Source organism: Octopus sinensis, linkage group LG1, assembly GCF_006345805.1.
Source record: "Octopus sinensis linkage group LG1, ASM634580v1, whole genome shotgun sequence".
NCBI classification, from domain to species: domain Eukaryota; kingdom Metazoa; phylum Mollusca; class Cephalopoda; order Octopoda; family Octopodidae; genus Octopus; species Octopus sinensis.
In genome coordinates this window covers 114,791,406-114,806,389 of record NC_042997.1, presented here as the reverse complement: position 1 = coordinate 114,806,389, position 14,984 = coordinate 114,791,406, and the positions used below count along the sequence as shown (strand labels likewise).

General features: G+C 39.0%; 1 protein-coding gene across 3 annotated transcripts in view; it reads right to left on the bottom strand.

The window, feature by feature from the left end:
- LOC115216334 (paraplegin) overlaps positions 1–14,984 on the bottom strand; it is a 57,288-nt gene that overhangs the window by 15,424 nt on the left and 26,880 nt on the right. For all 3 annotated transcript variants that reach the window (XM_036504168.1, XM_029785560.2, XM_036504170.1), the window contains 6 exons: positions 14,376–14,481; positions 12,508–12,657; positions 10,964–11,108; positions 9,800–9,908; positions 6,521–6,647; positions 5,819–5,981 (listed from right to left, as the gene is read on the bottom strand). In XM_036504168.1, coding sequence (XP_036360061.1) covers positions 5,819–5,981; positions 6,521–6,647; positions 9,800–9,908; positions 10,964–11,108; positions 12,508–12,657; positions 14,376–14,481 — 800 coding nt within the window. The remainder of the gene's footprint in view (positions 1–5,818; positions 5,982–6,520; positions 6,648–9,799; positions 9,909–10,963; positions 11,109–12,507; positions 12,658–14,375; positions 14,482–14,984) is intronic.

Genomic DNA, 14,984 nt, shown 5'->3' with positions numbered 1-14,984 from the left:
GATTGACTGCTAACTCCAAAAGTTTTTTATTCTCTCTCTGTTGAAGAGCGTAGGCTCGAAATGTAAAAGACTTTCTCACCTTCCCGAGTGTCAAACTAATACACCTCTTGTTGCTTATACACCTGTCTTTGTCTTATGGTCTTCTGTAAATTTCAACTATATATACATGCAGTTCTATATTACATTATTTACATTTGACTAACTCCAAGATTCCAAGTTCGATTCCAGGCAGTGACCTGAATGATAATAATAATAATAATAACATCGAAAAATACCTCAGGAATGAGAACCCAGGTTCGAAATTTCCTTAAGACACCTAATGAAGGCTGGAGGTTATATCAGCCGAAACAGTGTGTTAACAACAAGATGAGGACAAATATCCGTCAAATGTGAATAATATAAATAATGTATATATACATGCATACACACACACGTATATACATACATACAAACAGACATATACACACACGTGAGTGTGTATACACACATGAGATATATTGGTATGTATGAAGGCTATGATTATGTAATAAAGCTGGTCCAATGTTTCTGGAATTCATTTCTACTACAAACAATAAACTGGCAGAACTGTTAGAGTATTAGATGAAATGCTTTGTAGCATTTATTCTGAATCCCTACCCTCTGAGTTCAAGTTCTGCTGAAGCCAATGTTACTTTCCACCCTTTTCAAGGGGTCGATAAATAAAGTAAATAGTCAAGGACAGTGGATTGGTGGAGTAACAGAGGGGTGGGTTGGAGTGCATTGTGGTGTTTGTCTTGGCCCTTTGCCTTCTGAGTTTCAAATCCTACTATGGCCTATATGGGTGGGAGATTTAATCGATCACCTGGTCTGATGCCACCACCTGGTCCTTGGGTGACTTAGTAAAGTCTGTTCTGTTGCAAGTATTTGGGCCCAGCCCAACACCCTCCTCCTTTCCTCTCACCAGTCTCAGAGGCCCTGAGAAGGGTCAGAGACACTGGCCTTTCACATGACAAAATTGAAATAAAAACCCCTAGAAACTCTGGACCGATTTTATCATGTGGTCAAGCCTTCATATACACTAGTATATATATATATATCCTGATGGCTGTTCATTTAGTTAGCAAAATATCCTCTGTAAGTTAGATTAGCCTAATAGTTGCTATGCAACATTAATTAGTAATTTCCTGCATACCAATGTATCTGACCCATTTATGTGTATATGCACACACGCATGTGTTGACATACAGGTACATCAAATAGCATAGAACACAAATGTTTGATTTACTAAAATTATTCATATTTACCAAATAGCAATAGGAACTTCAGAGTAGATGATCCTAGACCCCTACTATTTATATCATTCTCAACACAGATACAATATCTGTTAAAAGTATCCTTGTCTTTATATTCATTAAATACCTGCCTCCCCTTTGTTTTTTCTCCCATCTAATTTCTCTGTGTTGACAGCTAATTGATGTGGTATTCATCTCGGGGCCATAATTCTGTTTCTGCTTTACTAAAAGGATTGGCTGTTTGACCTAAAAACACAGGAGTGTGTTTTTAATCTATATCGTCATCAAAAAGCCAAACCAACAGCGTTATCTTTATTGGAAAACTGAAGCAGACCTAATAGCCACAAGTTCTTTTCTCCTGAGTAACTTAAGCTTAAGGGTGAATGAGATTAGGAAACAAACAAGAAAGGATGGAAATGCAAAGATTATCTTATTACATGTAAATACTAATGGAGGAGGAGGAGGAGGTAAGAATATCATAGGGAGTAGCAGGACATTTCTAAGGGACAACTTACAGCACACCAAGGATAAAACTGTGTGGATGTAGAAAGGTTCCAACCAGGCAGCAAACGACATTGTGATGGAATAGTGTAATGAATAGGGCTCTAAGAACCAAGTGATAGAACAGACCTGGAAAGAGTGGAAAAGAGGGGGTCAATAAGGAACTAATATTAGGGAGATGAAGTAGGTAGGAAGTAAGGTCCCCAGGCTTCTTTAACCAGGTAAAAAAGACTCCCCAAATAATCTAAACTGAAATAGTTTTGTAATGTAGTATTGCGTGGCTGAAATATCCTGAATGAAACTGTGCCGGTGGCATGTAAAAAGCACCTACTGATCATGGCCGTAATCAGCCTCCCCTGCCACCTGTGCCGATGGCATGTAAAAAGCACCCACTACTCTCACAGAGTGGTTGGCGTTAGGAAGGGCATCCAGCTGTAGAAACACTGCCAGATCAGACTGGAGCATGGTGCAGCCTCCATGGCTTTCCAGACCCCAGTCGAACCATCCAACCCATGCTAGCATGGAAAACAGACGTTAAACGATGATGATGATGATGACAAAGAAGTGTTAGTATGAAGTAGGAGGTCATAAAGGATAAGAATGCACCACAAGTCCATAAGAGAGGTTCTCTCATGGTAACTAACGCAGTATTCCATGTTCTAACACATCCATGTTTAAGTGGGGATAAATCATCCTTAATAAAAGTAGTAAGAAAAAAGGAGGAGGTAAGGTTGAATGAAGTACAGGGTGTAGCAGAAAGGGTGCCCGAATTTCAAAGGTTAATAAAAAACAAGCACATGAAAATACAAGAAAGAACAATACACTCCACTCCAGGCCATGGTGGGTACTACCTGACACTGAAACAAAAATGGCATTTAATGAATTTTATGGAAACACAAAGTTTTTTCAAGCACCTTCATGTGTTCGTGTTTTATTAACCTTTGAAATCAGGGCAACCTTTCTGCCACACCCTATAGAGGAATGGAAGAATGAATATCTATCATCATTATCATCATCATCATTTAACATCCACTTTCCATGCTGGTATGGGTTGGACGGTTTGACTAGGGACTGGTAAGCCAGGAGGCTGTACCAGGCTCCAATCTGATCTGGCAAGGTTTCTACAGCTGGATGTCTTTCCATAACGCCAACCACTCTGAGAGTGTAGTGGGTACTTTTTACGTGCCACTGGCACAGGAGCCAGTCAGGCAGACCTGGCATCAGCCATGTTCAGATGGTAGCCTGGTTAGTAAATCAACTGAAAAGATGACTGTAAGGAACATTACAGGTCCATTGTCTGAGATGTTCAAAGCACTGAGCTAAGTAAGTGTTATTTAGTAGAACTGCACAATATAGGTTTCACATTTTGGGACAAAGCCAACTAGTTCAGGTGAGGAGGTAAGTCAATGACATTCACGTCAGTACTCAACTGGCACTTATTTTATCAACCCTAAAAGGATGAAAGGCAAAGTCTACCTTGGCAGAATTTAAACTCAGAACGTAAAGACTGATGAAATACTGCAAAGCATTTTGTTCAGTGTTGATAATTCTGCCAGCTTGCTGCCTTCAACTCTCTGATGCCAACCCAGCTGAAACCGCCTCTGGCTCTGAGTACAAATGTCTTGTTTTCATAAGTTTTGAATTAAAATCTTACACCAAACTTTAATCACAATTTATGTTCCTAACACTAGCTTAATGATAGCTAAGTTATTTTACTAAATACTTTGTTATATTTAAAATTAATTGAAAGAAACAGAGAGCATCTCAACAGAAATATGACAACGAAAGGGTTAAAATATATAATAGAGAAACAATTCTTAACCCTTTTGATACCAACCCAGCTGAAACCACCCCTGGCTCTGTAGTACAAATGTCTTGCTTTCAAAAGTTCTGAATTAAAATCTTCCACCAAACCTTAATCACAATTTGTGTTCCTAACTCTAGTTTAATGATAACTACCATATTTTAATGTGTATAAGGAACCCCTAATTTGTTGGGCTTAAAATTTGGAAAAAACGGTTTTGTAAGGGATTATAATACTATAGATGTATAAGAAACTCCAATATTTTTTTAACCTTATTTTTGACAAAAAATGGTTCCTTATACATGTTAAATTACGGTAAGATATTTTACAAAATTCTTTGTTATATTTAAAATTAATTGAAAAAAACACAGAGCATCTCAACAGAAATATGATAACAAAAGGGTTAAATATATAATAAAGAAAAAATTCTTAACCCTTTTGATACCAACCCAGCTGAAACCACCCCTGTCTCTGTAGTACAAATGTCTTGTTTTCATAAGTTTTGAATTAAAATCATCCACCAAACCTTAGTCACAATTTATGTTCCTAACACTAGCTTGATGATTACTAAGTTATTTTACTAAATTCTTTGTTAAATTTAAAATTAATTGAAAGAAACACAGAACATCTCAACAGAAATATGATAACAAAAGGGTTAGATTGTGTAATACAGAAAGATATTAGCTGCAATAAGTAGGACAGTAACATAATTACAGAGGACCATGAGAGGAGAGGAGAAGCAATGAAGAAATAGAATTAGAGAAGAGATAAGGTTTAGAATTCAAAGAGTTAAAGGTTAACTTGACAAAGGTTTTTAATTAATAACAGTACCATCTCATACATGCATTTGCTCAGAAAGAATGGAATTGTTAGAAATTCAGTAGGATGGACTCAATGTAAAACATAGGAACACAAAAGGCACAATGATCGAGAAACAGGATTGTAGATATACCAGATGTCTAAGAATAATTAGGGTAGAAGCAAGTATGGCTGTGTGATAAGAAGATTGTTTCCTAATCATGTGATTCTGGGTTTAGTGTTGGTGTGTTTATGTCCTTGTAACTTAGTGGTTTGGCAAAAGAGACTGGCAAAATAAATAGCAGACTTAAAAGAAAAATAAGTACCGGGCTCAATTCATTCGACTAAAGATTCTTTAAGGCAGTGCTCCAGCATGGCCACAGTCTAATGACTGAAACAAGTAAAAGATAAAAGGATGTTTCACACAGTCTGCCTTTTGTAGAGAGAAATTAGGCGTTAGGAAGGTCATCCAGCTGCAGAAACTCTGCCAGATCAGATTGAAGCCTGGTGCAGCCATCTGGTTCGTCAGTCCTCAGTCAAATCGTCCAACCCATGCTAGCATGGAAAGCAGACATTAAACGATGATGATGATGAAATTCAACACTTTTGTTACCAACACATGTAACTGCTTCCTAAACTACGGCCACTGTTGACTTACTGCAGCTACTCTACCACATCACAATCCCAACCACTGCCCACAGCTAAAAGTATTTCTAACAAGAGCACTCAGATAGTGCAAACCTCCACCAAGGCAACACCAATGTCCTCTCAATGATTAGCCAGAGATGATTTTTAAAATGAGAATATCTGTAATAAACTTGACTGCTCTCACACATGAGAATACTAAAAAAAACCCGACTGCTCTCAAAAATTAAGTAAATAATCCTGAATCCTTGTCTGGTACCAGATCGATCCCAAAATCTAATCAGTTCATGCCAGTCACAAGGCCAAACATCCCTGAAGGTTTCATCCAAAGCCATCCAGCAGTTTTTGAGATATCTTGTCCACGGACAAACAAACAAACAAACACGACTGAAAACAATACCTCTGCCTTCACTAGGGCGGAGGTAACAAACGGTCTGAGCAGTTTGCTGATCTCATTTCATGAGAGTCTTTACTGTTAACTATTCCTGAATAAGACGATTGAGCGCAGCTGTTTGGACGTTGTTAATTTGGCTTGGCCTACTGGGCATTCAGACTAACTTAGCAACAGTTACGTTTTGGCACTGGAGGTAAACACACCCATATATGAGTACATACAGATATCTACACATACAGGTAGAGTGAGAGAGAGAGACACATCACACCTGTAGATTATTACATAATTTCATACAGAGGTCAATAAATGATTTATAAATTTATGTAGCTTTTTGTTTTCATCTACACTAAAGCCAAACATGAACAAGCCTAGTCTAGTTCAAGAAAATTAGAAACATTTTCATACCAGTCATTCCAGGCGTGAGCTGAGCCAATTTTAAAGAACTAATATTTAGGTCTTCAGATAATTTTAACTTTTTCAAATACATTTCAAAAATTTCAAGTCGTTCCATCAGGGTTGGCAAATCAATTGTGATGTGTCTGTCAAATCGACCAGGTCGTAACAGAGCCTGTAAAAAGAGAGAAACATCAAGTTAAATACAAAATAAAGAATTCTGAAATATTGACAAATACTTGCAAATAATAAAATAAAGTAAGTTATAAATGGTAATTCTGAATTCTCTTGTTTCTTTGAGTGCCCCCATCCTCCCCTCTATAATATGGAGTAACCATGTTGCTCCTCTATAGCGAGAAACGTGTTCTGTTCTGGCCTCTTCTATCATGCTTCAAGCCCTCATCGCTTTGCATAAAGCTGCTGCCTTCTCTACTGCAGCCCCACTCATTTAGAAGCAGATGATTAGACAGGAGCTATGACCTTTGCTGGTCCAACTGTATGGGCAAGATTGATATAACATCTGCTGGTCAAAGCATGCTTGGAAGATGTTTTGGGTTCAGTTTGAACTACAACAAAGAAAAGACTACACAACTGAACAACAACAACAACAACAACAACAACAACAAACCACCACCACCACCACCACCACCAGCAGCAGCAGCAGCAGCAGCAAAAACAACAAAAAAAAAACAACAGAAGTTGAGAAAATATTACCTTATCTAAAATGTCTGCTCTATTAGTTGCAGCTATCATTATAACACCTTCCTGAGTGCCCATGCCGTCCATTTCTACAAGAAGTTGGTTCAGCGTATGTTCTTCTTCAACATTAGAACCCATCTGGCTGAGAATTAAAAAATAATACATAAGCATGGATTTATTTCAGAATCCCAATAAATCTCTCAACTTCATCTTCATCATCACCATCGTTGTCATCATTATCATCATCGTCGTCGTCATCATCATCATTGTCATCGTCGTCGCCATCATTGTTTTTAAATCCACTTTTCCACGCTTGCAAGGATTGAACAGAATTTGTCGAAGCAGATTTTTTTTATGGCCTGATACCCCTCATGTTGCCAACCCATACCTATTTCAAAGCAAGGCAATATTTCTCAATGGCTAGAAATATTTCCATGGAAACAAAGGGCATTGCCCCTTTGATGTGGCACTTATTCTTTTATTTGTTTCAGTCATTTGACTGCGGCCATGCTGGAGCACTGCCTTTAGTCAAACAGATTGACCCCAGGACTTATTCTTTGTAAGCCTAGTATTTATTGTATTGGTCTCTTTTGCCAAACTGTTAAGTTATGGGGACATATACACATGAACATCGATTGTCAAGCAATGGTGGGGTGACAAACACAGACAAACATATACACACGCATACATATATATACATACGTCTACCAAATCCACTCACAAGGTTTTGGTCAGCCCAAAGGTTACAAATAGATACTCACACACTCACACCCTATGGGATCCTTTCAGTGTTTGTCAACCAAATCCACTCACAAGGTTTTGGTCAGCCCAAAGATTACAAATAGATACTCACACACCCACACCCTATGGGATCCTTTCAGTGTTTGTCAACCAAATCAACAGACAAGACTGTAGTTGGCAAAGAGCTACAATAGAAGACACTTGCCCAAGGTGTCATGCAGTGGAACTGAATTCAGAACCATGTGGTTTAGAAGCCAGTTTAACAACCACGCCTGCACCTATGTCCCATTAATGTGTATGTATGCTACTGATGTGTCTTACTCAAAGACGTTTTTGTTATAAAAGTATTAAAGGTCTATGATTAGAAAGAGGAGCCATCATCATTATCATCAACATTTGATGTCCGTAGTTCCATGCTTGCATGGCTCAGATGAAATTCATTGAGGGAGATTTTCTATGGCTGGATGCACTCCTTTTGCCAGCCTCATCCATTTCCAGGGAAGGTTATACTTTGAATAGCCTGGCTCTCTGTCAGTTATGGCAACAAGTGTTCCAGTCGATTGCATCAACAGAACAGCCTGCTCATGGAATTAACATGCAAGTGGCTGAGCACTCCACAGACACATGTACCCTTAATATAGTTCTCAGGGAGATTCAATGTGACACAATGTGACAAGGCTAGTCCTTTGAATTACAGGTACAATTTAATTTTGCCAGGTGAGTGGACTGCAGCAACGAGAAATAAAGTACCTTGCTCAAGAACACAGTGTACCAGAGGGACTGTCGGTCACAAAAAGGGTTCCAGTTGATTCGGTCAACAGAACAGCTTGCTCATGGAATTAACGTGCAACTGGCTGAGTACTCCAGTCACATGTACCGTTAATGTAGTTCTCAGGGAGATTCAGCATTACACAGAAAGTGACAAAGCTGGCCCTTTGAAATACAAGTATAACTCATTTTCACCAGCTGAGCAGACTGGATCAACATGAAATAAAGGGTCCTGGTCAAGAACCCAACATACCACCGGGAATTGAACCTACAGCTTTACAAATATGTGAGCCGAATACTCACAATCACTAAGCCATGAACCTTTACATTCAAAAACCAACAGCATTATGACTCTGTATAGGTCTTCATGGAAGACTGCAAAGGAACAACACTGCTTCTCTGCCAGTGGTTTTTGTTCACTATTAGTGTGTGATGTGAAGACAAGGAGACCCACACATAACTCATACACACACAGACATAATAATAATAATAATAATAATGAAATTATTGTATACAGTGCTCAGGTGACTTGACTTGACTTGACTTGAGACAGCATTCACCCAGGGTGGGTTGAGCTGGCTTCATTCATCCTCAATGCTGCATCTCTCACAAACGCTGACCAGGCCTGGCAATTTGAGGCTAACGACCACGTGATCTCCAACCACTCCTTATTCCAGCGGCGAACGCCGTAGATATGGGGGCCTAGGTTGGGTTCCAGATCAGCCTTGACTGCCATCAGCCAGGTTTTTCGTTGTCCACCACATCGCTTTCGCCAACCCTGAAGTGCTCAGGTGCACCACAACTTGTCAAAAGTGCGTATAAAGAATATGTAGTAATGTACAAATGTCTGGGAAGTGAACAGTGTATGAGTCAGATGCATGCTTGCGTGTGTATGGAGGGGAGAAAATCAGGTGTAGTGTTGGCGAATCTCAGGAAGCATGGAAGTTTTGAAGGATGCAGTGCTCCGATAACTAACAACTGATGCCGGCAGTCTGCTCCATGCTTCAGCAACTCTTAGCGTGAAAAAATGTTTCCGAAAGTCATGGGAGCTGTGCTGTTTTCTGACTTTGTAAACATGTGTGCAGATACAATCATGCACCGTTTGCATTTCCTTGCATTCAAATCACACGACAGTTGTAAATGAGCATCACTGTTATACGAGCAGTTTTGTCGGTTTCCAATCTGCCATGAAAACATGTCTGGTCACAGGGAAATATTACCTTGCTTTGAGACAGGTGAAGGTTGACAACAGGAAGGACATTCAGTCGCAGAAAACCTACCTCAACAAATCCTGTTAGGGTCACACAAGCATTGAAAAATGGGCATTAATACAATGGTGACGATATGAGGATTCTAAAACTCCTTTTTCTTTTTATTGTTGTTGTATATACTTGTACACAATCTATCATCATCATCATCATTTAACATCCATTTTTCCATGCTAGCATGGTTTGGACAGTTTGACAGGAGCTAGCAAGGCCAGAAGCTATACCAGGTCTTGGCCTTACAAGCTCCTGGATATTCAGAAATTGCTGGTAAAAGCAGATAAAACACTTGGTAATTGTTACAGTCAGATGGTAAAACAATATTTTCTATTATTAGTTTTTCTAAGTTTTTACAGATTACTCCTTTACTTGTTTCAGTCATTTGACTAGGTCATGCTGGAGCACTGCCTTTAAAATATCAGTGCCCCGGATTATATAACATTTAAAAGAAATTGCTTATACATTAAAATACCTAAAACTTCAAAGACACAAAACCATACACATTTACTATTTCCATTACCTGCCTCCTCTTTTCCGTCCAATAGCATCAATTTCATCAATGTAGATGATGCAAGGAGCTTTCTTTCGGGCTTCTTTAAAGAGGTCTCTAACACGAGCAGCACCAAGGCCTGGAAAAAGAATATTTCTATTATTCTATCAAATACAAATGTAAAACCTCAAGATAAATCTCTGACAGTTATAAGCAGTGATGAGAGCAGGAGTAGCAGATGTATTATTATTATTATTATTGGAAGCACTCCGTCAGTTACGACGACGAGGGTTCCGGTTGATCCGAATCAACGGAACAGCCTGCTCGTGAAATTAACGTGTAAGTGGCTGAGCACTCCACAGACACGTGCACCCTTAACGTAGTTCTCGGGGATATTCAGCGTGACACAGAGAGTGACAAGGCCGGCCCTTTGAAATACAGGTACAACAGAAACAGGAAATAAGAGTGAGAGAAAGTTGTGGTGAAAGAGTACAGCAGGGATCACCACCATCCCCTGCCGGAGCCTCGTGGAGCTTTAGGTGTTTTCGCTCAATAAACACTCACAACGCCCGGTCTGGGAATCGAAACCGCGAGTCCGCTGCCCTAACCACTGGGCCATTGCGCCTCCACATTATTACCCTGTGCATGTAAGCGAAAGCAGGGTATTGTAATTGCTCGTCTTTGTTTTTCTGTGTGTTTGCAAAATTACTGGAAAACAGCTGAATGGATTTTCACCAAATTTGGCAGAAATACTCATAGGGCAATTGGCTTGAAATGATGAAAATTTGGTTTGATTATCTTCAAGCATACATAGATATGTGTGTGTGTGTGTGTGTGTGTATGCATACACAGTGATGGATTTGAGGGTTTTGTTTATTTACAAGTTGATTTCACCAGAGTACAAATACCTATAATGGTGAAACACTTCTTTTTGCAATTCTATGCAATATTTTCTACAACTATTTCATTTTGTTCACTTTCTTTTTCATATGAATTGACCCTTGTCTGTGTGTGTATTGATCATGGTATACCTATGCGCATAGACAGATGTTGGTACATAAATACATATGTAGGTAGGTAGTGTTTTGCTCAAGAACACAACAACCCACAATCGTCAGATCATGAGCATAACGCCCTAACCATTTGGCTATGTGCCTTCACAATAAGATAAATAATGAAAATTATTCCAGTTACCTCCAAGAACTTCCACAAATTCTGATCCAGCCAAAGCCAGAAATGGAACCTTAGCTTCAGTAGCTACAGCCCTAGCTAGCAGGGTTTTACCACATCCTGGAGGTCCTAACAACAAAGCTCCTTTTGGAATTTTCCCACCAAGATCCTATAGAATAAAAAGAAAAAGAATTACATATATATATATGTGTGTGTATATTTGTGGGTTTATTTATGATAACAGATCTTCATTTATGTGTGTGTGTGTGAACAAATAAATGATTGGAACAGCCAATGCCAGTGCTGCCTTGACTGGCTTCCGTGCTGGTGGCACGTAAAAAGCACCAGCTGATCGTGGTCGTTGCCAGCCTCCTCTGGCACCTGTGTTGATGGCATGTAAAAATTATCCACTACACTCTCGGAGTGGTTGGCGTTAGGAAAGGCATCCAGCTGTAGAAACACTGCCAGATCAGACTGGAGCCTGGTGCAGCCTCCTGGCTTCCCAGATCCCAGTCAAACCATCCAACTCATGCCAGCATAGAAAAGGGACATTAAACAATGATGATGATGATATATTTAAATCTAATGGCAAAGCTCCATCATGAGATGGCACAGGTAAAAGAATAAAAGATGATTATATATGTGTGTATGTGTATATTTCTTAACCACAGGCATGTATCAGATGGAGAGAAGAGGAGAGAAAGAAGGGCAGTTAACCCCCTGTCTCATACAGGTGTGATGAGATGTGAAATTTCACCTGGCTTATCATGCTTATTAATTAATGTGTGTGTGTGTGTGTTTGTGGGTGGGTGTTAATTAAATAGAGAAGTATTGTTACACCATTGTAAGTACATGGTTATGCAAATATTCAGCTCCCTCTCTCATTCGGGCCATCTTTCTATCTTTCTAACTCTGTCTCCTTCCTTGCTACTCTTTTCCTACTGGGGCAGCCAAGTCTCTCCTCTACAGTAGACACATATCTCTTACCTCTCAGCTGGCACACACCCACTTCCCTCCATCCTACTTCCTCTCCCAGCTGAGAGGTCTGTGTCTCAAAAGTTACTAGGTGACACTGTTGGTGTCAGTGCCACATAAAAGGCGCCCCAGCACACTCTGTAAAATGGTTGGCATAAGGAAGGGCATCTGGCTGTAGAAACCTTGCCAAAGCAGACAATGGAATCTGGTGCAGCTCCCTGGGTTGCCAGGTTCAGTGAAACCATCCAACCCATGCCAGTATGGAAGATGGATTTTAAATTATGATAATGATGGGCAGCTCATGTGCTGGTGGCATGTAAAAAGCACCCACTACACTCTTGGAGTGGTTGGCATTAGGAAGGGCATTGCCAGATCAGACTGGAGCTTGGTGCAGCCCCTGGCTTTCCAGACCTCAGTCAAACCATCCAACCTATGCCAGCATGGAAAACAGACATTAAACAATGATGATCAATTTCATTAGTTCAAGAAAGTTATTGGCATTGCCTCTGATTTGAATAATTTACAACACACACACATACAAAGAAAAAGAAATTTTAATGAAATGAAAAAGGGAAAAAAACCCAATTTTTTACCTTAAATCTTTTGGTGGATCTGAGGTAGTCAACAAATTCCATAATTTCCATTTTAGCTTCTTTTAAACCAGCCACATCTTTAAAGTTAACTTTCTTGGCTTTCTGACCAAGTGCATCAACTCTTACATACCTTGCTTTCCGCTCATTTGCCTGAAAATTAAGCAGAACACACAAAACAATGTAGTCATTTAATCGTGTACATACACAGATAAATAAGTATAGCATTCAGGATCTTAACCCTTTTGATATCAACCCAGCTGAAATCACTTCTGGCTCTGTAGTACAAATGTCTTGTTTTCAAAAATTCTGAATTAAAATCTTCCACCAAACCTTAATCACAATTTATGTTCCTAACACTAGCTTAATGATAACTAAGTTATTTTACTAAATTCTTTGTTATATTTAAAATTAACTGAAAGAAACACAGAGCATCTCAGAAATATGGTAACAAAAGGGTTAATATATATAATAGAGAAACAATTCTTAACCCTTTTGATACCAACCCGGCTGAAACCAGCTGTGGCTCTGTAGTACAAATGTCTTGTTTTCATAAGTTCTGAATTAAAATCTTCCATCAAACCTTAGTTGCAATTTATGTTCCTAACCCCAGCTTAATGATAACTAAGTTATTTTACTAAATTCTTTGTTATATTCAAATTTTATTGAAAAAAACATAGAGCATCTCGAAATAAATACGGTAATGAATGTCTTAAAGTGAAAAGCTATTGTAAAATGTCATGAAGGAAATCAAGTGAATTCCATGTCACAAGAATAAAAACATTGCAACCAGCCCTACAATAGTATCTCAATATATCATCACCATCATCATTTTTAGGCACAGGCATAGCTGTGTGGTTAAGAAGCTTGCATCTCAACCACATGGTTCTGGGTTCAGTTCCACTGTACAGCACCTTGGGCAGGTGTCTTCTTCTACACTCTGGGCTGATCATAGTCTTGTACATTGTTGATCATAGTTGATTTGGTACAAGGAAACTGAAAGAAGTCTGTCGCAATTATGTGTGATTGTGTGTGGGTGTGTTTGAGTATGTGTACATTTGTGTCTCCTTGTTTTGACACCATATGGTAGTTGTAAATGAGTGTCACTGTTATACAAGCAGTGTCATTCATTTCCAGTTTTCTGTGAGATCATCTTTAGCCATGGGGACATATTTCTTTGCTTCAAAACAGGTGAGGGTTGGCGACAGAAAGAGCATCCAGCAATAGAAACCAAGCCAAATGACATGAGCAGCAGTCATTAGAAGCAATGGCTCTCAATAGAAGCAACTCAGAGTGCTATGAACTGTTCAATCTAATGCCGAAAGTGAAAGTGAAAGGACAATGCTCATGAAATCCCCTGTAATATAATACTCATTTACTTGTTTCAGTCATTTGACTGTGGCCATGCTGGAGCACCACAAATCGACCCCAGGACTCATTCTTTGTAAGCATAGTACTTATTCTATCAGTCTCTTTTGCTGAACCGCTAAGTTATGGGGGACATAAACACACCAGCATCTGTTGTTAAGCGATGTTGGGGGGATAAACACAGACACACAAACATATATACAAACACACTTATATATATATGTATGTACATATATATATATATATATATATATATATATATATATACGACGGGCTTCTTTCAGTTTCCGTCTACCAAATCCACTCACAACGCTTTGGTCAGCCCGAGGCTATAGTAGAAGACACTTGCCCAAGGTGCCATGCAGTGGGACTGAACCCGGAACCATGTGGTTCGTAAGCAAGCTACTTAGCACACAGCCACTCCTACGCCTATAATATGAATATACCACGCAAAGCATAAATATATGATTAAGAAACATAAGTAAAGGTGAGCTAATACTTACAAACATGTCAGATGGGTTTGGAAAAGAAGTCACTTTAGTCATGTTGCGTGCAAGTAGGAACACAACTAGTGTAATAATACCCATGAAAATCAAAGGCGTCCAAGAACTGGATAAAGAGAAAAATGGGTAAAAGATTTGAATACCTAGAGAGATTATTAAACAGAAATAAACATTATTACTGCAATCATTCAAAGACTGAATCATTAGGTTTGTATATGTGACACTACTCTGTAACCTGGTGCTTCTCAAACTATCTGATGCGGTGTACCAGCAGTTTTTTTTTACCAATGTGCCAGGGACCGGTAATATTTCTTAGTAATGTTAATTTATACTGGAAACAATATATATAAAAAATATATTAAAAGCTGACATTTTTTTTTATCGTATACTTATTTTGTAAACAAATACGATATTACATAAGCATTTTATGTTTCCTTCTTTTCTGGAAACTCGCCATATACCAGCAGCTGATGGCTCGTGGACTGGATGACAGTATTACCTGATTGGCACTCATACTAGTTGAACGTTAAAATCACATCTCAGTGCAATCATTGCCAGGACCACAGATTGGCTCCTGTGCCAGTGGCACATAAAAAGCACCATTCCAGT